Source organism: Spermophilus citellus (assembly GCF_964194105.1).
Source record: "Spermophilus citellus genome assembly, chromosome: 9".
NCBI lineage: Eukaryota > Metazoa > Chordata > Mammalia > Rodentia > Sciuridae > Spermophilus > Spermophilus citellus.
The window spans coordinates 7,463,976-7,488,821 of NC_138191.1; the positions used below are offsets into that span (position 1 = coordinate 7,463,976).

Genomic DNA, 24,846 nt, shown 5'->3' on the forward strand with positions numbered 1-24,846 from the left:
GGCCTCAGGCCCACCCCTTGGCAGCCGCCTGCACATTGAGCAGCTGCGGCCCTGGCCGGCAGGCTCTGGGCGCCCGGCAACGCGGCGACTTGTGCACATTGGTTTGCATGACCAGAGGCACCGGCTCAGAGTGCCCCGGGCACCCCCTCGGCTAGAGGTTTCTTGACTCGCTTTGCTTCACCCGTGATTCTGCTGTCTAACCTCCATCCCCCCAGCTGCAAAGTCAGCTCCTCCTCTGGGCAGGCAGTGGGAGCACCGCCGGAGTCAGAACCCAATCAGAACATCCCCCAGGGAGATGGCCGAGGTCATCTGCACCTCATCCTTGTCTCCAAAAGACAGCTTCCCATTTTGGGGGTGGGAGGCGGGGTATCGCTCCTTCCAGGATCCTTCATCCTTTTCCCTACTAAGTTTGAGTCCCTCCTCTTCCCTCTTTGACCAATGGGAAGTCCCTCCAGTTGTCTAACTTCCATCCCTCCAGCTACAACATCATCTTCTGGCGCTCCCTCCCCGCCCCTTCTGCCCTCCCTTCCTACTCCAAGTCCTCATCGTATCCCCGGAACGATGTCCTACTTCGCTTGTCCTTGCCCTCTCCGCTGCCGCCGGGAACCGACGCAGAGAAGGCAGCGGGTCCCGTGACCACCCCGAGCCCCTCTCGTTCCGGGACAGGGGGCGGGGGGTGGCCCCAGGAAAGGGCGGGGCGGGTGGGGGGTGAAGAAAGGGGGTTTTGTGCGGCGCCCGGCAGGCCGGCGCCCTCTTCCTCGCGTCCTGCAGGCCCGGCCTCCCCTCGCGCCCGCGCAGTGCCCGCCGCAGTCGCACCGGCTGCAGGACCGGCCGTGGGTCCCGGAGCCCCAGGAGGAGGCGGCGAGCTGGACAGTGCCGCCCACACCCGGCCCCGGGAAGGTGAGTGCCGCCGCAGCCCGGCCGCCGGGCGTGGGAGGGCGAGGCGAGGGGCGCCCCCCGGCCTCCGGCCTTGCACCCGGAGCCCCCGCCTCGGAGGCCGCGGCTCGCAGACCCGGGCGCCCGGCGGGGTCGGGGGAGCGGTCCCGGCGCCGGCTCCTGCTGCCACCCGAGCCCTGAGCGGTGCCTGGGCGCGCGCACTGCACACTGCGCACACGCGCACCCGCGTACACCCGCGCACACGCGCGCACTCGGCTGCTTGCGGTCCGGCTGCAGCCCGGGGTCCGGTCAACGGGAGCGCCCCCTGTCCTGCTGCCCGATGCGCGCCCCTCCAGGCGGGAGGACTTCGACCTGGCCCTGGGCGACGCAGGAGCGGTGGGTCCCCGGGAGGAACCGCGGGCAGCAGCGGCCGCCTTCTGGGAACCTCCCCAGGGCGCGCAGCACAGGGTGGTAGCGGCGCCCACTCTGGAGCGGGACTCCCAGCTCCGCCACTTACTTTGCTGTGTGACCTTGGGCTCCTCCTTACTTGAAGGAAGCACAAAGAGGTTATCCACGGAGGCCCTTGGAGGGGGCCTGGTTCCTGTGGACCCCGGGAACAGTTGGCTGGGACTGGGATTCCTCGTCCTCCCTTCTTAACCGACCCGGGCTGGAGGCTTCCTGCCCCAGGTATTCCCACACCCTCCTCCAATCCCATTAACGTCAGGATTCTAGCAGGACCAGCAAGGGATGGACGTTGATTTTGTTGGCACCGGGATCTGCATCACATAGATGGCAGTTGATACCAGTCGGGTCCAGAAACCGTGTTCCCTAGTCCCAGAGGTTGGGGAGGCTGAGGCAGGAGGATGGAGAGTTCAAAGCCAGCCTCAGCAACTCAGAGAGGTTCTAAGCAACTCAGCCAGATCCTGTCTCAAAATAACTTAAAAAGGGCTGGGGAGGTGGCTCAGTGGTCATGCATTCCTGGGTTCAATCCCTGGTGAACCGTGTTCCCAATAGGCCCTCCCACAGGGTCCCAGCGCCTGGGTGGTTACAGCTGACTTTGCCTCTGAGGACGTGTCCCCCACATCTCAGACTTCACAAGGTCTGCAGCAGCTCTGCTGGGGATGTGGCTCACACTATTATTAGTTGTTTTTGCGATAAATAGGGCCATTTACAGGACCGTGCCCCCGGGCCTCACTGGTATTGTGTATGTACAAGTTGTTCCTCAGACAGTCACTAAGGCGTGACCCAGAGCTTCCCTCCTGCTGAGGTGGAGGTCTGGCCTCCGTGCCTCCCTACTGACCCTGCTGGCTGGGTGCTGGCTGGGGCTCAGGTCCTCTGGAGCAGACCTTGGACTGCCACCCAGTGGGCACTCAGCATGCAGGTGGTGGGTGTCCCGGGCAGGCGCGTGTGCAGTGGCTCCTGATTCCCCGTGGACCGGGTCTGGGCAGGAGGTGGATGTCCATGGTCAACAGCAATGACCTGTAACAGGAGGAAAGTTCCTGAACAGCTTGGGACATAAGACAAGGGCAGAGGGATTCCACCTCTTGGGTCCCCTTCTTCCTCCGGGAGAAGTCTTTTCTGCTGTCCTTTAATAAACTTCTAATTTCTACTCTGAAAAAAAAAAAAAAAGACAAGGGCAGAGACTCAGGCTGGAGCGGAGAGGGTGGTGTGGGCAGGGGCGGGACCCAGCCCCTGGACACCCGGATCCAAATCTAGGGCTCCCGTGTGACCCTGGGGAGAGGAGAGATGGCGCTCTCCAAGAACTGGACCCTCTGGTTTGGGACTCCCACTCTTAGAGATGGGGTGGGTTGGCCTCCAGGTCTCCATGGTCCTCCCTGACCTCAGAGCCTCTTCCCTCGTCCTCCTGTCGGGCAGAGGGGGGAGGGTGGCCCGGGTCCTGGCCCCAGACAGGCTTCGACTGTATGGGTTTCTGGGCGCCTGTCAGAGAGCCGAGGTCTGTGAACAGCTCCGCTTCCACCAGAGAGAGGGGCCCAGCCAGCTCAGATGCATGGCACACGGTCTCCTGGCACCGGTGAGCCCTGCCGCTCACGCCAAAAGGTCCCCCTTCCAGCCCAGGGTCCCCACCCCGGAGCTGGCCTCAGCACCCCCTTGCTTGGCCCTGTCAGCAACCTCCTTCTGTCAGAGGCCCTGAGCCTCCTGCCTCTCCTCCCTGAGTATGACCAGCTCAGAGGTTGAAGTGGAGGAGAGGCAGGAGAGCCTAGGAGAGGATCCAGGAGGAGAGGATAATTTCCCATCAGTTCAGGCTCAGGAGGGAGAGGACATGTATGAAGGCAGACCCTGAAAGGGCAGGGAAGATGGAGGTTAAACATTCAGTGTACCAGGAGCGGCCGTGAATAGCCAGTAAGAATAAGCCTGATCTCTAGGAGTCCTGCCTGCAGTCTAACCTTCATCCCTCCTGCTGCATCATCAGCTTCTTCCACAGCCAACGTGGGTCCCCATATTCTTCTAAGTCTAGCTTGACCCTTAAAGCTGATGTTGGACACTAGCTCTCCAGCCTTCCCTCCTGAGGGCACGTTGGCCTGTGCCCTACTTGTCTTTGCTGGGGACCTAGGGGCAGCTCTGTCCCTTTCTGGGCATCAGTCTCCGTTTCCCAGTCTCCCACTCCACCTCTCAGAAGATTTGAGATATTTAGGATTCTGAGTTCCGGAGCGTCTGACCACCAGGGGTAGGAAGGGGTGCTCACTCCCTCTTATTCTCACCCCCCCTTAGCCTACCCCCAGCCTGGGGCCTTCACAAAAGGTGGGGTGGGGGAGGAGAGGCTGGATGGGGTCCAGACTGGCAGAGACGGGGGGCTTTGTCCCAGCTGGTTTGTGAGCCAGGAGATCCGGTGGGAAAGCCCGCGCCAGGCAGAAAGGAATGGCTGGGAGGAAGAGGGAGGGTGGTGGGGAAGGGGGGTCCGAGGGTGACGGGCCTGCAGAGCAGAGGCAGGGGACAGGGGGCTGGCTGGACACGGTGGCCCAAGCCTGGAATCCCAGGAGCTCAGGAGGCTGAGGCAGGAGGATCGAAAATTTGAGGCCAACCTGGGCAACTTAGCAAGACCCTCAACCACTTAGCTCCATGGTGGAGTGCCCTGGATTCAATCCCCTGCACAAAAACCAAAAGGAAAACCCCCACACAGAGGAAGAGGAGGGGCTGGGTTGGGGAGAATTTGTGCATTGCCCAGGTTCAGGCCAGGAGGCCTTCCTGGAGGAGGCCAGGTGGGTATGGTACCCAGGGAGGAAGGAATGGGCAGGAAAGGTTGGAGGGGTCCTATGGGAAGAGGAGGCTCTGGTTCAAGGAAGGCATGTGGCACCGGGAGGGCAGGTGGAGTTCTAAGTACTATTGCCAGAATGGGGGGGGGGCATTGGTTCTAGGAGCCCCTGCCCCCCCCCATGAATACCAAACTCTGCAGAGGCTCAGGTCCCTTATATAAAGTGGCCTACTATGTGCATAAGACCTGTGCACAACCTCTTGTGATTCTTTTTTTTTTTTTTTTTTAAATCTTTTAATATTTAATTTTTAGTTTTCGGTGGACACAACACCTTTGTTTGTACGTGGTGCTGAGGATCGAACCCAGGCCGCACGCATGCCAGGGAAGCGCGCTACCGCTTGAGCCACATCCCCAGCCCAACCTCTTGTGATTCTAAGTCATCTCCGGACTTGTTACACTTCCCAGTTCAACAGAAACAGTTATTATTACACTGCGCTGCTCAGGAGATAATGACAAGAAGATCTGTACGTGTTCAGTGCAGACAGGTTTTCCTGAATATTTTGATGTGCAGGATGCACAGATATGGAACCCACGGATAGGGAAGGCCAACTGTTATAAGCATTTACTAATGTTTTAAGCATTTACTAATCTCCTACTGTGTGCCTCATGCTGTGCATCGATACAGGGGTTCTTTTATGTTCTTGGTACTGGGGATTGAGCCCAGGGGCACTTAACCACTGAGCCACATTCCCAGCCCCCTTTTTTTTAAATATATTTTTTTGATGTTGATGGACCTTTATTTTATTCATATATTTATATGCGATGCTAAGAATGGAACCCTGTGCCTCACACATGCCAGGCAAGTGTTCCACCACTGAGCCACAACCCCGGCCCCCCAGCCCCTTTTTATTTATTATTTTGAGACAGGGCCTCTCTAAATTGCTGAGGCTGGCTTTGAACTTGTGGTCTTCCCGCCCTGGCTTCCCAAGTGGCTGGGATTCTAGGCCTGCACCACCGTGGCCGACAATGATGGTTGTTTAATGTAAAGCTCTCACAAAGCCCAAGGCTCAGTGCAGCTTATGAAGTGGGAGTTAATAATGCTGTTTTCACAGTAAGAAAAAAAAAAGCCCAGAGAGAGCAAGGAACCTGGCCCAGGTCACACAGTGTTGACTAGGAGGAAGACCTTGGCTCTGAGGAGGAATCCCTTGGCAAGGGGACAGGGACCAGACACAGAGTTGATGGTGCTGCAGACGCTGTCTACCTCCGGAGCTGGGTGTGGCAGTCAGCCAGGGGAAGTCCATCCTGAAGTCTAACTCCATCTTTCCTCCTCTAGTATCTTCACCAGCCTGCAGCATGGCCTCACTCCTGGCAGGCCTGCTGACAGCCCTGGCCCTGACCCAGGTCCCTGCAGCCCTCGCTGATGTCCTGGAAGGGGACAGCTCAGGTGAGCATCCCTGCTCAGGGTCCTTTCCCTCTGTCCCCTGCGGTAGAGGCTGGTTTCTTTTCAACCCTAACAATTGCTTCCAGCCTTGGGGGGCGTTGGGAGGAGGTCATATAGGGGGGCCTGCGGAGAGGGTGGGGGTCCCAAAGTAGGCAGGGGTGTCTTGGTTGGTGGCAGGGCTAGGAAGAAGCACGAGGACGAGGCTGAGGGCCTCTGAGTGGAGGACAGAGGGGGAGGCTAGGGCAGGATGAGTGGATCTGGAGGCAGAAAGGAGCGGAATTGGAGTTAACCCTGAAGGGGAGAGGCCGGGAGTCTGGGAGGCTGAAGGCCCCGGGCGTCCTGGTTGGAGGACCTTGGGGTGCAGCGTGAGGACCCTGGGGTGGCATCGGGGGACCCTAGGGGACGGTCCTGGAGGACCTAAAGTCAGGGCAGCAGGACCTGGTCCAGCCGGCCGGGGTGCTGGGGTGGAGGAGGGACTGCAGGTGGCGGAGTGGCGACTGCGCGGTGGCCGAGGGTCCAGTCCAGCGCCGCGTCCCTCCCGCCCACAGAGGACCGCGCCTTCCGCGTGCGCATCGCGGGCACCGCGCCGCTGCGGGGGGTGCTGGGCGGCGACCTCACCATCCCGTGCCACGTCCACTACCTGCGGCCGCCGAGCCGCAGGGCGGCGCCGGGGTCCCCGCGGGTCAAGTGGACCTTCCTGTCCGGGGGCCGCGAGGCCGAGGTGCTAGTGGCGCGGGGGCTGCGCGTCAAGGTGAGCGAGGCCTACCGGTTCCGCGTGGCGCTGCCCGCCTACCCCGCGTTGCTCACCGACGTGTCCCTGGTGCTGAGCGAGCTGCGGCCCAACGACTCTGGCATCTACCGCTGCGAGGTCCAGCACGGCATCGACGACAGCAGCGACGCCATAGAGGTCAAGGTCAAAGGTAAGAGTGCGCCGCCTAGAGGATCCGGGAGGGAGGGAGGCAAAGACTCCTGCTCTAGGGAGCCCGCAGTCTGAGTTGGAAAAGGGGCCACAGTCTAACTGAAGTCTCTCATGCTGTAGAGTGAGAGCAATTTGGATTTTACCCCTGGTGCACAAGGAGGCTGGGGGATGGGGATCAGCTTACTGGGTGATCACCTGGCTCAGGTCCTCTCTGCCCTCAGGGGTCGTCTTCCTCTACCGGGAGGGCTCTGCCCGCTATGCTTTCTCCTTTGCCGTGGCCCAGGAAGCCTGTGCCCGAATTGGAGCCCGCATCGCCACCCCGGAGCAGCTCTACGCCGCCTACCTGGGGGGCTACGAGCAGTGTGACGCTGGCTGGCTGTCGGACCAGACCGTGAGGTGCGCGGGGGCTGTGACCCAGGCCGTGGCCTCCGGTTCTGCATGAGGCTGGAGGCACCAGGCTCCTGGCCTCTGGGGAAGGAGGCTGGTCGAGGAGGGCGGGAGAGGACCTGCTTCCCTGCAGAGCTGGGCTGGCAGCCATGCGCTGAGAGGGCCATGGTTGAGCAGGGCGCATGGAGGCTGGCTCCCGGGCAGAGGCACCTCATCACCCTCTGCCCTCCCGTCCCAGGTACCCCATCCAGACCCCCCGCGAGGCCTGCTACGGAGACATGGACGGCTTCCCGGGGGTCCGGAACTACGGAGTGGTGGACCCAGAGGACCTCTACGACGTCTACTGTTACGCTGAAGACCTGAACGGTGATTGGAACTGAGGGCTCCCAGGGGACAAGTCCCTTCTCCAGCACCGCCCATAGGTCCTCCTGCCGCCTCACAGGGCCTTATTGTCCCTCATGCATTTCCCGAGGCAGGGAGGCAGGCGCGGGGCGGGGTAAGGAGACATCAGTGTCCCTCTCTGTAAACTGTCATCATAGACCCCGCGCATGACTGTCAGCAGAAGGAGGAAGTGGGGCCAGGTTCCCCTGAGCCCTAATCTCCATCGTGAGGTTCTGCCAGACTTTGATCCTCTAAGGGGGGACAGCTGACCACACACCAGGGGACAGAAGCCCGGAGAAGCTTGCTCAGGGTCCCGTGAGTGTCCAGGGTAGAAGTGTCCACTGATCGCCGGTGACCTGGCCTCCTCTTCTCCCCAGGAGAACTCTTCCTCGGTGCCCCTCCAGACAAGCTGACGCTGGAGGAGGCGCGGGCCTACTGCCGGGAGCGGGGCGCCGAGATCGCCACCACGGGCCAGCTCTACGCGGCCTGGGATGGTGGCCTGGACCGCTGCAGCCCGGGCTGGCTGGCCGACGGCAGTGTGCGCTACCCTATCGTCACACCCAGCCAGCGCTGTGGCGGGGGCCTGCCCGGCGTCAAGACCCTCTTCCTTTTCCCCAACCAGACCGGCTTCCCCAACAAGCACAGCCGCTTCAACGTCTACTGCTTCCGAGGTGAGCCCCTGCCCACAGAGTGGGGCCGCCCTCAGGGACCAGGGCAGTCTGGAAGTCCTGCCCCAGCTTCAGCCAAAGCCCTTCTCCTGGGTCTTTGGCCTGGTCCCCAGTTTCTCAGCCAGGACTCGAGTTCCTGGGCTGCCCCTGGTGTGGTCTCACTCCACTACGTGGCCCCAGGGAGTGGTCACCATTGGCGTCGCCTTCCCAACACTAGTCCAGGCCTGTCTCCTCCAGTTTCACCTCGGCCTCTCGTTTCCTGCCTGCTTATTGGCAGAGCAGAGATGACTGACAGCCTCTGCATCCAATGAAAACCATCTGCTCCTGTTCTTTCTGCTAACCCAAGGCCTCCAGAAGGGTTCTAGAACTAGAACGCAGCTTAGAGGTGTCAGATCTTCAGCCACCAGATAGTGATGGACGGAGGATCCCCACCCCCACAGGAAGCAGGTCCTCAAGGACAGTTGGGCACAGTTATGAGGCCAGAACCTCTCTCCAGGAAGAAGCAGGAGGAGGAGATGGAGGAGGAGGAGCAGGGAGGAAGACTACAGGTGGAGCACAGGCCCCAGAGACCAGGTTTCCTGGTCCCAGGAGCCAGGCTCACTGGGGCAGGTGACAGGACAGGGACGCACTGTCCCTTTTCCACCTGGCTGGACACAGACCAGCCCTCAGGACTTTTCTTGGCCCTTTGCTTCCTTGGTTTTCTGCTCTCAGTCCCCTTCCCAGAGGATGAGGTGATCTGTCCCAAACCTCTGGATACTTGAAAACAGCAGGTGCCCCCAAGGACATGGCCCCTTCCTTTGCCCTCTTGTCTCAACACTCAGATCCTCAGGTAGAGACTGTCAAGTGTTCCTCCGGTACCAGGGGGTTGGAGCCTGTCCCGATCCATTTCAAATATCCCACCAGGCGTGGTGGGTCATGCCTGTAATCCCAGCAGCTCTGGAGGCTGAGGCAGGAGGATCTCAAGTTTAAGGCCAGCCTTTGAAACTTAGCAAGGCTCTAAGCAATTTAGTGAGACTCCGTCTCAAAATTAAAAAAGAAAAAATAGAAAGGGCTGGGGATGTGGCTCAGTAGCAAAGCACCCGAGATTAAATCCCCAGTACAAAAAAAAAAAAAAAATTAAGATGACTGGCACCTTAATCCAAGACCAGGGTCTCAAGGTGCTGAGACCCTCCCATCCATTCTTCCACCTCCAACCCCTCACTCAAGGGATCAGCTCTCACCTGGGTCTTTCTGGCACAGAACTTCCCATCACTGTCTTCTAGTCCCGCTCAATTGTCCTTTATATGGTTTCATTATAACTGTGCGTATCTGTTTTTCGCCTGTATCTAGAGTATAAATCCCCTTGAGGGCAGGAAGCTTGCTATTTGACTCTGCACTGTGTCCTCCATGCCCAGGAGAAGGCTTAGCATGACACCCTTGATGAACACTTGGGGAATTGGTGACAATGTTGTGGGTGCTGCCCCTTGGACCCTCCATGGAGAGTTTTTGAGAGAGCTGAGAAAATCCCGGGGTGTCGGACAGGCTAACCCAGAGCCCTTGCCTGCAGACCACGACCCTGGGGGGCCCAGGGTCTGTTCAGTCATCCATTGGACTTTTCCTCCTGCCAGACGCTGCCCAGCCCTCTGCCACACCCGAGGTCTCTCTCCCAGCCTCCGACCCAGGCTCTGATGGACTAGAGGCCATCATCACAGTGACGGAGACCCTGGAGGAACTGCAGCTGCCTCCGGAGGCTGTGGAGAGTGAGTCCCGTGGAGCCATCTACTCCATTCCCGTCATGGAGGATGGAGGAGGCGGAAGCTCCACTCCAGAGGACCCGGCTGAGGCCCCCAGGACCCTCCTAGGTAACTCAAATGTCCCCTAACCCTGGGGAGATGTTGCCACCTCAGAGAGGCTGAGGGCAGAGGGTCACAGCCCAGGTAGATGCTGGGGGCGCGGCTGCCATGAGTTGGGCCTGTCCTTTCTGGGCTTAGTGGTGTGTGGCCTCTCCCCTGTCCCTCTCCTGAATGTTGCTTTTCTGCTCAACTCCACCCCCCGACTCTCTGGAGCTAGAGATGCCTGGACTAAGGGGCTGCCCCTGGGAAAGAGAGTTGTCCCTTCATTGGCCCCTCCTTGCCTTTCCTATCTGAAACAGAGGATTGACAGACTAGAAGAGGGGGACACAACCGCCCTGTTTTCCTGAGCTCTTGACAGCTCACAGCCCTTCTTAAATATGGCTCCAACAGCCGGGTATGCGGTGCGCACCTGTGATCCCAGCGACTCAGGAGGCTGAGGCAGGAGGATGGCAAGTTCAAAGCCAGCCTCAGCAACTTAGTGAGGCCCTAAGCAACTCAATGAGACCCTGTCACTGAATGAAATGGAAAACAGGGCTGGGATGTAGCCCAGGGGGTTAAATGCCCCAGGGTTCAATCCCAGGGACCAAAAACCAAACAAACAAAAACGCCCCAACAGTGGAGCTCAGGTTGAAGTCCCCCTGTGTGGAACACAGACCAGCCCTCCCAGGCCAGGCTCTCCCCAACCCGCTTTCCCCAGCCCCCCCTTTTTTCCCTCCCGTCCTTTCTCCCACAAGACTGTGGGGTGCTGTCCCTGGTGCTGAACTCTGTTCTTTGCCCAGAATTTGAAACCCAGTCCGTTGTACTGCCCACCGGGTCCTCTGACGAGGACCAGATGTTGGACGAAGAAGAGGCAGAGGAGGAGGAGGAAGAGGAGGCGGCGGAGGACGAGGACCTATGGGCATGGCCCAGCGAGTTCAGCAGCCCTGTCCCCACTGAGCCGGAAGCGGAGGACTCGCTGTCCCAGGCCTCCCCGCCAGCAAGGGCAGTCCTGCAGCCCGGAGCGTCTCCACCTCCCGAGGGACAGTCAGGAACTCCCAGGCCTCCAAGGGTCCGTGGACCGCCTACCGAGACTCTGCCCACTCCCAGGGAGGGGACCCTCGCGTCCCCACCATCTTCCACTCTGGTTGGGGAGGAAATTGAGGGTCCTGAGCTATCTGAGGTCCCTCGAGGAGAGAGCGAAGAGACAGGGAGCTCCGAGGATGCCACCTCCCTGCCTCCAGCCACACAGGCCCCCGAGGGGACCAGAGAGCTGGAAGCCCCCTCTGAAGAGGACTCTGGGAGAACCATCCCCGAAGGGACCTCCGTGCAGGCCCAGCCAGTGCTGCCCACTGACAGCGCCAGCCGAGGTGGAGTGGCCGTGGCCCCCTCATCAGGTAACTCTGCCCAGGGCTCGAGCTTCCTCGTGATTCTCCCTTTCCCCCTCCTGCAGCTCGGGATCACCCGACCCGGGGTCCTTTAATCCCCCTTGTCCCCGACTCTCCTGTCCTGACTCTCCTCGTTCTCTTCCCCGTGGGTCTCCCATCTCGGTACCCCACCTGGTGACTTCCACCCCAGCTCTCTGAGTCCTCACCCTGTGACCCCAGCCCCACGGCTGACCACCCGTGACCCTTCTGTCCTCGGGACCTCTACTTGTGACTCACATCTCACTGACCCCGCAGTACCTCCTCATGCCTCTTCAGGATGCCCTGGTCACCCATGGCATTCTTTGGGGTCAGGCCTGTCTTCCTCTGCTCCCTCCCGACCCCTTTCCCGTGCTGTCCCCTTTGGTCACCTCCCACTGATCTCAGGGAAGCCTGGGAGTCCATCCCTGCCCTTCGCCCTCTGGGGTCCAGGAGAGCCCTCCCCCTACAGAGCCTTAAGCGACTACTTCTGTGAAGTATTTTTTTTTTCCGACTGTTTCATGGAAAACAAGCCTTGGAAATAAATCTCTATTAAACTGCTTTGTAACCAAACTGTGGCCCCCTGTCTCCCTCTGAAGCTGCCCACCCTTCTCACCCCATGCTTCTGTGTCGGGAGCTTCTCTTTGGCTCCGTGTCACAGACTCTCTGTGTCTCCTGGTCTCTTCTTCCGGCTTCAGGCTTTCCTGTCCTCATGGTCTAACCGCCCCTTGCTGCCCCCCAGCTCCTCCTCACACCTGTCTGCACTCCCCCTCTTTGCCGCTGACATCCCAGATTTGACTGCACGCATTGCCCCAGAGAAGCGGTCAGCTGTCTGTCTGCAGGGGCACTGAGAGCTGTGGTCCCCCACTCCTGACGGGGAGGGACCCCACAGCCTGGGGCAGTGCGTTGAGCATTTCTATTCATTTTTGGTCCACTTGGGTGGCTCCTGTCGAGAGTATTGATCGAGAAACCATAGGGCCAGCTCCTTGGCCTTCAGGTGCCCTGGCCCCTCATCCCCACCCCCACATCTCAGCAGGAGACACTGTCTAACTCCAGCTGCTGCTCTCGCCTCCCCTCCACTAACCCCTGCACTAATAACCACCCCTGCCCCCAGGAAGAATGGTTTCCCCTCTCCGAACCCAGAGGATCTCAGAGTCTCCTATCCTGGAGAAGATGCTAGAGGAGGAATGTGGAGGGAGAAGGAGCGAGAAGTTAGGTTCGGGGATCTGGGAGAAGCCCACCTACTCACAGAAGGTTCAGATCCCAGTGCAGGCTCGTGGAGAAGGCTAGGCCAGAACCAGGCCCCCCTACTAGAAGGTCCAGGGTGGGCTCAGGACCCCAGCATCAAGCCAGGCTCACCCATTTCAACTGTGGGCTTTCTGCTCAGCTGGCCCTGGAGTTGGGCCCTCTGCAGGGTAAGGAAAGGGTTTGGTGGGAAAAGACCACTGGGGGGGGGTCTCTTCAGTTTCTTAAGTTACCCCAGCTAGAGGTGGGAGCAAGCGGTCCCCAGACCTGCTATTGCAACAAGAGGAAAGGCAAAGCTTTCAGGCGTATACTGTAGCTGGCCTCAAAGGGGGAGGGAGGAAGGAGAGAAAGCCCCAAGACACGTCCTTTCACCCTAGTGTGTACCCTGGGCTCAGGTCCTGCTGTCACAGCCAGGGCTAGGAGCTGTGGCCTGTGGGGCAGGACCAGAGATGGTCCTGTTCCCCAGCTTGGAAGGCTGGATGGGAAGCCGAGAGGAGAGCAGGAGCAGCGGGAAAGTGTGAGGCACAGGGGGTGGCCAGGATGCCTCTCTGTTGGGTCTGGCACTTAATGGATGAAATGAAACACCTGTGGGGGAGGGGAGGCATGACCAGCTGGGCAGCAACTACTGGCAGGAGGGGAGACCAGGGAGGGAGAGGCGCTAGAAAAGCTGATTCATTTTTACCCCAAACGGCAAGGTCATCCCAGTATAATTCTTTGAATCAACTCCAGCTTCTCCCCAGTCCCTGCTCCGAACCCCACCAGGCAGTGGACACCACAGGCCGGTCAGTGTGAAGCACTGTGGGCCTGGGCTTCAATGTGGTTTCCTCCTGTCATGGATGCAAGCACTGGTGGTCTGTGGAACCATCATCCCCTGGGTCCTGTGAAGAAAGGAGTAGAAACTGACAGTAGCCAGCACCCGGACTGGACCTAAGAGCAGCCACCTTGCACCCCAGGATCTAGAAAGTTAGAGAAGGCAGGTGACTTAGCCAAGTGGAGCCAGATCCCCAAACCAAACCGGAAGCCTTCAGAGCAGCATGTTGGCCTAAGAGGACTGCCTGGAAGAGGGGGAGCCGAAAAGGGGGCGAGATGGGTCAGGCTAGACACTCTACAGAAGGCCCGAAGTGGAGGCTGGTAAGGAGGGAAAGTCTGGGTGAGACAAGAATGGGGGCAAAGAGGTTGCCTATTCCCGCCCCTTTCAGTGGGCAGCCTTAGCCCCTCTGGGTTTTGGGGTCCTCTGGCCTAAGGTCCTTGTGATGGTGCCGGTGGTGAGGGCAGAGAGTGGGCTGGATCTCCACTGGCAACTTCTGGGCTGGAAGGTTCTGCCCAGTGGACATCAGAAAGAATGGTCAGCAGTCGCCTGGACCACACCCATATCAGGTGCCAGGGACAGTCCAGGGAGGTCACACCCACTGCTGCTGGTGGTCTCTGCAGTCCCACCCAGTGGCCCACCTACACTATACAGAAGTGTGCTGGGGCCTGGCACAAAGATAAGGGGCCTAGAGAAGGGAAGTGACCTGCCCAGTGTCGCACAACTGACAGCCCAGGATCTTCCCCGATAGTGACTCTGGAGCCTTCCTGGCCGCTTCCCCTCGGGCCCTCGCGGACTGGGCCCACATAGGTGGGCATGACAGTGGCCTGCACAGGCTGAGCCAGTGATGAGCTCAGGGAAGGGCAGGAGGAAAGGGGAGGAAGAGCCCCAGGATTCAGAGCTGGGCTGTGACCAGAGGCTGGCTCCAGGGACCACGTTCAACTCCCAAGACAGGAAGGTCAAGATTGGGGGACCCCCTGGGCCCTCCCCAGAGGGCTCAGACTGCATGGGTGTGCTCCCCTGCTCCCCCACCTCACTTCTTTCCCCCTCTCAGGTGACTGTGTCCCCAGCCCCTGCCACAATGGTGGGACATGCTTGGAGGAGGAGGAGGGGGTCCGCTGCCTGTGTTTGCCTGGCTATGGGGGGGACCTATGCGATGTTGGTGAGTGTGTTGAGGGAGGTGGGGGGCATACCTGAAGCCTGGACCCTGCCCCAATATGCTAGTGCTGAAGGGCAGAGGGAGGGCACGAGTTTGGGCCATGAGTCCCCGCTTTAGGCCTGGGGACACAACTTTTCTGAGCCCTGTTCTCCATTTGTCGCTCTTGGAGGCACACTGCTGGCCTTCCGTACACGCCACCTGCCCTCCTCCTTGGAAGGGAGGACAGCCGAATTCTCTAGGATGGAGCATTGCAGACACTCATGGTCCCTGTGTCTTGGAGAAGACACCGATACCCCTGCCCAGGACCTCCTCATTCCCAGCTAGCTTCTTGGCACCGCCCTCCTGTCCCTTGGTCCCGCCCCTCGCGGTCTGCAGCGCGGGGAGAAGGCGCGTCCCTCGCCTGCAGATCTGACCTCGCTGCGTTCCGGGTCCTCCGGCCTAAGATGTCTGTCCCTCTGTGCCCCAGGCCTCCGCTTCTGCAGCCCGGGCTGGGACGCCTTCCAGGGCGCCTGCTACAGGCACTTCTCCACGCGAAGGAGCTGGGAGGAGGCGGAGACCCAGTGCCGGATGTACGGCGCGCACCTGGCCAGCATCAGCACGCCCGAGGAGCAGGACTTCATCAACAGTGGGCTGGGGCCGGGCGGGAGGGGACCTTCGCCATCGCCTCGCACACACTCGAGACTGACACCCTCATCACTTGGCTGTCCTCATTCAGCCAGTGTTCATTCACGGTTTCCTTCTCTCTCCTTCCCTCTCTACGCGTAGGCAGGGGGCTTTAGGGAGGGGAAGGCTGGGGTTCCACCGGAACTTACGGCTGTATCAGCCCCCACCCCGCTCTCTGCCCCGACTCTGGCCCTCGTGCCGGGGTTGGAGGGATCAAAAAAGAAAACAGCGATAGGCCAGGCTCGGTGGCCCACGCCTGTAATCTTAGCTACTTAGGAGGCTGAGGCAGGAGGATCGCCGATTCGAGGTCAGCCTCAGCAATTTACAGAGACCTTGTCCCAAAATGAAAAATTAAAAGAGCTGGTGTTGTAGTTCACAGGTACATGATGGAGTGCCCTTGGGTTCAATCCCCACGAAAGAGACAAAAAAGAAAATAGCGAGGGCCTGGGGATGCAGGTCGGTGGTAGAGAGGTTGCGCAGGACGCGAGTTCCTTAGCGCCGGGTACAAAACAAAAAGCCAAACCCGGGGAGGGCGTGGGTTTTGGATTTCTGCAAGGACTCCCCGCAGGCCACCCGGTAACAGGGAATCTGCGCCATCTGCTGGCAGTGCCGCTCACCGCACGCCCCGTCTCCGGCGGCTCTTCCCCAGATCGATACCGGGAGTACCAGTGGATCGGGCTCAATGACAGGACCATTGAAGGCGACTTCCTGTGGTCGGACGGCGTCCCTCTGGTGAGAGGCCTCAGCTGGACCTCACTCCCTCTGGTTCATTCCTCGAAGCACGCCTGGCCTCCCCCAGCAGTCACCCACCTCCGCCCCTTCCTTTGCTGATGGCCTTTCCTTACCCCGGCCCCCTCCCTCTTCTCCCGGCCCGCCTCCCCTCCTTAGGTCCCTCTCTCCTCTCTCTGGCTCCCCTTCTCCCTCTCCCAAAGCCCCTTATTCCCTCTTCGGGTGTCTCCAACCCCCAGGCCCTTAGCCTTCCTTCCCCTGAGGTCCCTCCCAACCCTCCCCAGTCCTCTACCCCTCTCCCACCCCGTGCTCACGGTGCGGTGGCTCTTCCCACCTCCGTCCCCCCAGCTCTACGAGAACTGGAACCCTGGACAGCCTGACAGCTACTTCCTGTCTGGAGAAAACTGCGTGGTCATGGTGTGGCACGATGAGGGACAATGGAGTGATGTGCCCTGCAACTATCACCTGTCTTACACCTGCAAGATGGGCCTGGGTGAGGATGGGCAAGGGAGGGTCCAAGCCCTCCAGGAGGGGTGGCCTTTCTTTTCCCAGGGGGTCCCAAGGATTGCTTACGGAAGGAGGGTACAAAGCTACCCAGAGGAGGCTGACCATGTGGTGGATAATGAATTACGGAAGTCCACTTGGAATCCCCAGGGGAGCTGGGTGCTGTGGCATGCACGCCTGTAATCCCAGTGCTGGGGAGGCTGAGGCAGGAGGATCTCGAGTTCAAAGCCAGCCTCAGCAATTTAGCGAGGTGCTGAGCAACTCAGCGAGACCCTGTCTCTTAATAAAATATTTTTTTGAAAGGGCTGGGGATGTGGCTCAGAGGTTAAGCCCCCTGGGTTCAATCCCGGGTACCAAAAAAAAAAAAAAAAAAATCATCCCTGGTGGTTTTGTAATGCTGTGGCCACTCATTTCCTCTCCCTATCAGGATTCTGGGAACCCTCCTCCACAGAGCAAGTTTCCTAACGCCTAACTGTGCTCCCCATGCAGTGTCCTGTGGGCCCCCTCCGGAGCTGCCTCTGGCTCAAGTGTTCGGCCGCCCACGGCTGCGCTATGAAGTGGACACGGTGCTGCGCTATCGGTGCCGCGACGGGCTGGCTCAGCGCAACCTGCCACTGATTCGCTGCCAGGAGAATGGTCGCTGGGAGCCCCCTCAGATCTCCTGCGTGCCCCGCAGGCCTGTGAGTGCCAGGAGGCTGGTGGGGGTCATGGCCAACAGAAGCCCTGGGCTCCAATCCCAGCTCTGCGCGGCAGTCAGCTGGCTGTGTAAACTGGAGTGACACCTGGGTGATCAGTGGTAGAGGGAAGTGACTGAATGCCCTGGAGGGGTCGTGCCTGAGCACAAGCAGCCACTCTGTGCTCCTAAGGGGTGAATGGGGCAAGTATTGGTGAGGTCAGGGCCCAGGAGCAGGAACACCACACCCAGGGTGGGCTGGGAAGGAAGAGGAGCCCAGGTGGAGGCTGAGTGTGTGTGTGTGTGTGTCCCCAGGCCCGGGCTCTGCATGCCGTGAAGATCCCAGAAGGACATCCAGGGAGCCTGCCAGGACGCTGGAAGGCACTGTGGACCCTCCCTTCCGGCCCTCCTCCCGGTCCCCAAGTGGGAAAGGCTTGAATGCTGCTGTCCCCAGCACTGCCCTCGGGCCTCCAAGGTCCCTCACGCCCTGAGCTCTTCCCGCCACAGGAAGTGAAAACATGAGAGGGTGGAGCTGGAGCCCAGGTGACAGCCTGAAGGGCTTCTGGGAAATACCTGGGGGCCTCCAGCCCAGCCCAGGCCCATCGGCCTGGGCTTCAGGTTTCCCCCTCAGGGCAACGGGTCAGTCCCTAAGTGCCTCAGCTGCCCTCTCCCTGCCAGCTACCCTGTCCCCTCCATTTTTCTAAAGGGCACTGTGCCCACTCAGTTTTGATTTTCCAAGGAAATGGATTTGCAGGATGGAATACCTGTAAAGCCAGCGGGAAATAAAGATGTGTTCAGCCCCAAGAAGTGCTGATGCTGCTTTGTGGGGGGCGGGGGGCAGGGCTCATAGAGTAGAGCATCCGGGTATTCGCTTCTAGAGGTTGGAGAGGTCCCCGCCATGTCAAGGGCAGAACAGTGCCCGGCACAGACTAGATGCCCAGCAAACATTCACGCAATGAAAGAAGTCAAAGGGGTGGGGACAGCAGGAGTGGCTCAGAATGAGGATGTTTGGTTCAGTCGGGAGGAGGACGAGCTGAGGTCCCGGAGAGGAAGGCAGCTTCTGGGGCTACTCTGGGGTCGGTGTGAGTGAGGTGAAGTGGAGGTTAAATGGCAGAAAGGCTTGCTCCAGCCGGGAAGACACAGATGCAGGAACTAGGAGACCAAGGTAAGGGCGGTGAAGAGCCTGGGCAGGATTCTGCGTACTAACCTGTGTGGACTGCAGAGGGCGCTGCGAATGCTCCGAGAGAGCCGTGTGCGCATGCGTGAGTGGACAAAGGCGGGAGATGTGTGAAGAGTCCCAGGAGGCCGCCAGGGGGCGCTGCGGACTTTCTTTCCGATTCTTCCGGGGCGGGGGAGGCGGGTAGTTGGCTGCGGAGGGTAAGGCTTCCGGCCAGGGCTGGGGACTGTGAGTCAGCTGAGATTGAGATGATGAGGTCATTCTGAGAACTGGAGAATGACTGTGTGTGTGTGTGTGTGTGTGTGTGTGTGTGTGTGTGTAAGCTCTTCCGTGGTCCTCATCACAGAACACAGAATTGTGCCTTTGGTCAAGTGTGTATCAGGATGTGGTCAGTCTTGATGCGGATGAGTCATTTCTGCAGATCCTGGCACCCAGCCACACTCAGGCACAAATGCACACACATGTGGACACTCATATGACTTCACACTCATCTGTGCCCTCTCACACCACATGCACCAACGTGTGCAATTCTTACTAATTTCCCTAAGTGTCAGTAAGATCTAGTAAAACTGAGAGATGTGGAGACGCCCAGAGACAGCAAGGCCAGACAGACAGGGACAGTTCGGGACAGGTGTGTGCTGGGGGAACTAAGGGCCCCTCCAGACCATTCTCAACTAACTCCTGAGCCTTCCCCACCCTATATTCAACCCCAAACAGTTGGTCTCTGAGATTCCAGCACTGACCTCCTAGACCCAGCTACCCCCACATTCCTTCCTCACAGGGCTCACCTTCTGCCCTTCCCTGCACAACCCCACCCAGCATGCCTGGGGAATAAGGCTGTTTTCTTAAGGAGCTACAAGAAAGAGGGTGAGGCTGGGGCCACAGTAGACCCCTTGCTGTATCTTGTATTAGCTTGAGATTCCTTTTAGGGTTGAAAGGTATGTAGCTGGGATTATGAGTGAAGACCCTGGGGAGTCTTTGAAGGAGGCCAGAAGAGTAAAAGGCAGGGGGAGAGAGGGCAGGATGTGTCCTTTTTTTCTTTCTTTTGTGGTTCTAGGGATAAACCTAGGCTCCCTCTACTCCACCACTGAACTTTACTTATTTTGAGACAGGATCTCACCAAGTTACCCAGGCTGGGCTCAAATTTGTGACCCTCTTGCCTTAGCCTCCAGAGTGGTTGCAATTATAGGCATGTCACTGAGCCTGACTGTCCTTAGGGTCTTATGGGAGGTACTCCCTCTGGGAGCATAGAGGCTTTGGGACCTAGTCCCATCTAGGCAGGGTCCCGGTCTTCCCTGACCCTCTGGTCAGGAGGGCTCAGAGATAGATGGAGGGTTGGAACTAGAATTCTACCCCCCCACCTTCCCCACACCTGCTTGCTGCTGTGGCCTGGCCGGAAACGGAAGCCTCGGCTGGCTTTGTTGGGCTTCCTGGGGAAAGGGGAGCTGGCCTGGGGATGACTCAGCAGAGCTGCCTGTGCAGAATCCCAGCCGGCCCAGCGTGTGTCTCCTGTCCCTGAGGAAAGGTCCTGGCCCCTCTGGGGTGTTGGAGCAAGGGCCACACCTGGGGTTGCCTCTGCACAGCACAGATCTGCCCTTGTCCACCCCCCCCACCCCGCCCCAAGGCCCTAGATAGTGGTTCCCTTGTAGGGTCAAAGAGGCAAGGCATCGAAAACAGCAGGAGACAGTTTTGTTTGGCTGCAGCCAGGTTCAGAGGGCATAGCTTCTGCTGTAATCAATCAATCTCCTGAGTTCAGGGAGTTTCAGAGTTTTATACCCAGCATGTAAGGGGAGGGGCTCAGAAGTTCCCAGTCTGCAGAAGTTCCCATAAAAGCAGCTTTTTCTTTCACTGTTGTGGGCAAGTTAACTCTTCAAGGACAACACCTGAGAAGGGGAGAGCTTCTTCTCCCCTTTCTTTCCTCCCCCTGCCAGCTGTTACCATGGAGCCCAACTGTAACTTATCTTAAAAATGTAGACATCTCTGTGAAGCCCAGCTCAAGGCCAGAGGCCTTGTTTGCACGTTTCTACAAATTACTATACTGGATACGTTTGTGAAAAACTAGTAAGGGGGGCCCAGCACCTGGAGTGCTGGTATCTTCTCAGCCAGTGGCCAAGTAAACAGGGCAATAGGAAAATAGGAAGTTTATCTACATTGGACTCTTTCTCAGAGACTTTGGCTGACAGTCCTAACTCTTCTAAAGACAGTCCATGACTGATTAGCCATGGTGAAGAGGGCTTTTCAGTGGAGAAAGGGGGTGCCCCTTCAGTTTGGTTCCACCCCCCTCCCACTGTCTAAGATGGGGCCCACCCTCTTCCTTGGGGATGAGGAGGGTCAGGGTGTCTGAGTGTCAGTGGAAAGACTCAGACTGGGTGGAAGTATTGCCCCAGGCCTGAGCCGGGAGAGGGCCCTCCAGAGGTCCCCATCCACAGGTCCCGCTTCCCCAGGCGGCTCTGACCCACACCCACCTCCCATTCCTCCCTCACACCGCGGCCCTGACCTCACTGGGGCCTTTGTCCCAGTGCTGAGACCCCTGTCTGTGGGCTTGTCTCCTGCACAGTAAATGAAAGGACCCCATTGTCCTGGCTGCCCGCTGTGACACAGCAGCTCCCGAAGACTTCCAGAAATGCTCAGCCCTCAGACCCCGGTGGGCGGGAGGACTTTCCTGGGGTGGGGGTTGCCCTTAGATCCCTGCCCAGGGTGAGGACCCAGGTGCCTTTTCTCCCAGCGATGCACAGTTCCTTCCTTCCCCGGATTGAAGGTTCTTCCTGAGGTCTCACTTCTATTCCGCCTTCTGCAAAGCTGCCTACATGCTTCTGGAAGAGAGAACTGAAAGATGGGTGGACAGAGCATTAAGAAAAGATTGAGCCAGGGGCTGAGGATGTGGCTCAAGCGGTAGCGCGCTCGCCTGGCATGCGTGCGACCCAGGTTTGATCCTCAGCACCACATACAAACAAAGATGTTGTGTCCGCCGAAAACTAAAAAATAAATATTAATATTCTCTCTCTCTCTCTCTCAAAAAAAAAAAAAAGATTGAGCCAGGCGCGGTGACACAAGCCTGTAATCCCAGCAGCTCGGGAGGCTGAGGCAGGAGGATCAAAAGTCAAAGCCAGCCTCAGCAAAAGTGTTGTGCTAATGCAACACAGTGAGACCCTGTGTCTCAATAAAATACAAAGTAGGGTTCAATCCCAAATGCAAACAAATAAATAAATGGGAAGAAGAGGAGGAGAAACAAGCCGTGTTGAGAGGGAAGGAGGATGCAACATAAAACTGTCCCCTCTAGAAGACTCTGGACTCAGTTCATTGTCCAGTGGGTGGACCTGTGGCTTCTTGTGTTTATAGCCGATGCATCCTCCTTGTTGTTTAGATGAACTGTGGACAGAAGGAGAGCTGTTGACCACACACACACACACAGGGGACTGAACTCGGGACCCTTGACCACTGGGCCACATCCCAGCCCTATTTTGTATTTATTTAGAGACAGGGGGTCTCCCTGAGTTGCTTAGCACCTCACTGTTGCTGAGGCTGGCTCTGAACTCGAGATCCTCCTGTCCAGCCTCCTGAGCCACTGGGATTACAGGCAGGTGCCACCAAGCCGGGTACTTTGCACTCATATTTTTTTTTTTTTTAAGAGAGAGTGAGAGAGGGGAGAGAGAGAGAGAGAATTTTTTTTTTTAATATTTATTTTTCAGTTCTCGGCGGACACAACATCTTTGTTGGCACGTGGTGCTGAGGATCGAACCCGGGCCGCATGCATGCCAGGCGAGCGCGCTACCGCTTGAGCCACATCCCCAGCCCTTTGCACTCATATTTAAGGGGGGCCACGCACAATCCCTTGCCCATGTTCTATAGACCCTAAGCAGCATCTCGGGACTCCTGTATCATTGGCAAGGGACATCTCGCTGCGCCTCAGTTTCCCCAGCAAAGTGAGCTGAAGTTCACTCTGACATAATTTCCTGGCGAAGGAGGCCACTGGAACCACAGGGAATCCTGAAGAGCCCAAGGACTCAGGAGGGAGGAGGGGGAGAGTGAGTCAAGACAGAGGCTATGCCAGGTGCCTGGCGCACACCTGTGAGCCCAGCCGGTCAGGAGGCTGAGGCAGGAGGATGGCGAGTTCAAAGCCAGCCTCAGCAATTTAGCGAGGTGCTGAGCAACTCAGTGAAACCCTATTTCTAAATAAAATACAAAATAGAGCTGGGGATGAGGCTCAGTGGTTAAGCGCCCCTGGGTTCCAAATTATGTCAGAGTGAATTTCAACTCACTTTGCTGGGGAAACTGAGGCACAGTGAGATGTCCCTTGCCGATGATCCAAGGAGTCCTGAGGTGCTGCGTAGGGTCTATAGAACATGGACAAGGGACTACGGGGTGCCCCCTTTTAGAAAAGACAGAAGGTAGGTGAGAACAGGTGGAGAGCTGGATTCCTGAGAGTCCTGTGAGATTGACAGCTGGGGGTGTCTGTCTTTAGTGGGGAGGACGGAGTCCTGGAGGACGCAGGAGGGGCCCAGAGCCAAACAAAGTGTCCCAGCCACCCTTCCAGGGGCCCAGGGGCCAACTGTCAGCAGCTGAGCTATAGCTGCTGGGAGGGGGTTCCTCGACAGAGGCCCCTGGCACCTGCCTTGGTCTATTTCTGGAGCCACAGCTGAGTCAGGGGGGAGGGGAGTCTGGATGGAAGAGGTAGAGGCTGGGGAGGAGGAAAAGGCTTCAGGACTTGGGATTCAGGGCCTGGAGTCATCCCTCAGAGCAGATTGTCAAGAACTGGAGTTAGATACAGCAGGTCGTCTACACTGGAGTCCCCGGGGTGGCGGGGCTGGGGAAGGGGTCTGGCCACAGGAGGCAGATGTGCTGCTCCTGAAAGGTTGCAGAAGAGAGAGGCCTGGCCCAGCCGGGGATGTTGGGTTAGAAAGGAGGTGAGCCGGGCTCAGCGGCACTCCCCTGTAATCCAGTGACGGAGGTGGCTGAGGCAGGAGGATTGCAAGTTCAAGGCCAGCCTCAGCCACTTAGCAAGGGCCTATCTCAAAATGAAAAGGGCTGGAACGTAGCTCGGTGGTGGAGTGCCCATGTGTCCGGTCCCTAGCCCTGCCCAGAGAGGACAGGAGAGACAGGGAAAAGGACGGGGAGAGGGAAAGGCCCTGAGAAAAAAAAATGGGATCACCTTTTTCTCTGCTTCCAAAAGCGGATTCTGAGGCCCCTCACCTGAGGGCATTCTGCCTCTCTCCCCTGTCCTGAGCCACGCAGCCCCTCCCCAGGGTCCTCTGCTCGGGGCTCCCTCCTTTCCTTCCTAAGGTAGGTCTGCGGACTCGCCTTGATCCCCTCGTACTGCCTTCCGGAGAAACTTTCTCTTTTCTGCCTCCCAGGAAGACCCTCCAGTCTAACTTCCATCCAGCCTGTTGCAGGACCCAATCCTGGCGCTTGGCCCTCCCCTGTCAGGTCGGGTGGGGGTCCACTAGGAACCCAGAGGCCTCTCCCAGGCCTACAGGAGGCCAGGGTGAGCTGGCTTTCTGTCCCCTCCCCCTCCAACGGGCAGCCAGAGAGGGCACATTCCAGATGAAATTAAATCACATTCCTCCATCCCTCCCCAGGAGGATGGCATCACTGACAGCAGCTGTGACACCAGAGGGTCAGGCCCACAGCAGCTGGTCCCCCTGGGTGGGGGCCGGGGCTGCAGGGAGTGGAGGGGCCAGGACTTTCCTTTGGAGGCCGTGGCTGAGCTGAGATTTCGTGTGTGGTACTTGACCACTGAGCCGCATCCCTGCCCTTTTTATTTTGAAAAAGGTTCACTAAGTTGCCAAGGTTGGCCTCAAATTTATGAGGGTCCTACCTCCTGTGGTTCTTTTTTTTGGGGGGTGGAGGTACTGGGGATTGAACCCAGGGGCTCTTAACCATGGAGTCACACCCTCAGCCCTTTTTTATATTTTTATTTAGAGACAGGGTCTCACTAAGTTGTTGAGAGCCTGGCTAAGTTGCTGAGGCTGGCTTTGAACTTGCAATCCTCCTGCCTCAGCCTCCCCAGCCACTGGGATTCCAGGCATGGGCCACTGTTCCGGCTCAGCTGTGGTTCTTTGGCCCCAGAGGCCAGAGCCACCGTGGTAGCCATGGCAACAGGAGGGGCAAGGGTTAGACCAAGGGGCGCCCACTCTGCATTGAGCCTCGCGGAGTGATCCAGTTGGACCAGCTGGGAAAACCAAGGCTCCACGGAGCGATCCTTGTAACCTCTCCTTCTGAGAGGACCCTGCAAGAACGAGCTCCGGGCTCGGGGCTGAGCTCCCACACGACAGGCCAGCAGAGGGGCCCTTTAAGAGCCACACTTTGAGCAACCTTGGCCAGATCCCAAAGCCTGGGCTTTGATTTCCTTTGAGACTCTGGCAACAGCCCGCAGTGGCAGCGAGGGGACAGCGTGAGGCTGGGCTGAATGGAGAGCTCAGCCCCTGACCTCACCCTCAGAGGCGCCTCAGCCTGCGCTGCCTTATAAGGAAATGCCCCAAACAAACCGAGGAAGCCACCTCCGGCCCCCCACCCTGTCCCCGCCCCACTCAGAAGCTATATTTACCCAGAGGAGGCCCCAGAATAGCCTCCCACTTGTCCTCCTGCTGTGTGTGTGTGGGGCGGGGGTGCTGTCCCTCCTCAGTCCCTCCTCAGATCCTCCCTGGGGACTCCACCCCAGCAGTGTGTCCCGTTTCCTGGTCATTCACTGTGTTTATGGCGCATCCAGTGGGCTCCCGGGCACCCATCTGGCCTCGGGGTGCAGAGCAGGACAAAGTCCTGGCCTTCTGCAAGCTCTCCACAATGACAGGGACTCG

The 24,846-nt window shown here is 58.6% G+C and overlaps 1 protein-coding gene across 1 annotated transcript; it reads left to right on the top strand.

Moving 5' to 3' along the window:
* Window positions 1-847: 847 nt before the first annotated feature.
* On the top strand, window positions 848-17,359 carry BCAN (brevican). Its single transcript, XM_081308102.1, has 14 exons — window positions 848-900; window positions 5,421-5,531; window positions 6,077-6,448; window positions 6,669-6,843; window positions 7,073-7,200; window positions 7,593-7,886; window positions 9,491-9,724; window positions 10,495-11,088; window positions 14,202-14,309; window positions 14,773-14,931; window positions 15,619-15,701; window positions 16,047-16,191; window positions 16,692-16,882; window positions 17,191-17,359. Exons 2-14 carry the CDS (start codon window positions 5,441-5,443, stop codon window positions 17,311-17,313), a joined length of 2,697 nt encoding a protein of 898 aa, XP_081164228.1. The 5' UTR covers window positions 848-900; window positions 5,421-5,440; the 3' UTR covers window positions 17,314-17,359.
* Window positions 17,360-24,846: the final 7,487 nt, after the last annotated feature.

Coding starts and splice junctions, on each gene's coding strand:
- BCAN (XM_081308102.1), top strand. CDS start 5,441: ATGGCCTCACTCCTGGCAGGCCTGCTGACAGCCCTGGCCCTGACCCAG. Junction 5,532..6,076: donor CCTGGAAGGGGACAGCTCAG/GTGAGCATCCCT, acceptor TCCCGCCCACAG/AGGACCGCGCCTTCCGCGTG. Junction 16,192..16,691: donor CACCTGCAAGATGGGCCTGG/GTGAGGATGGGC, acceptor CTCCCCATGCAG/TGTCCTGTGGGCCCCCTCCG.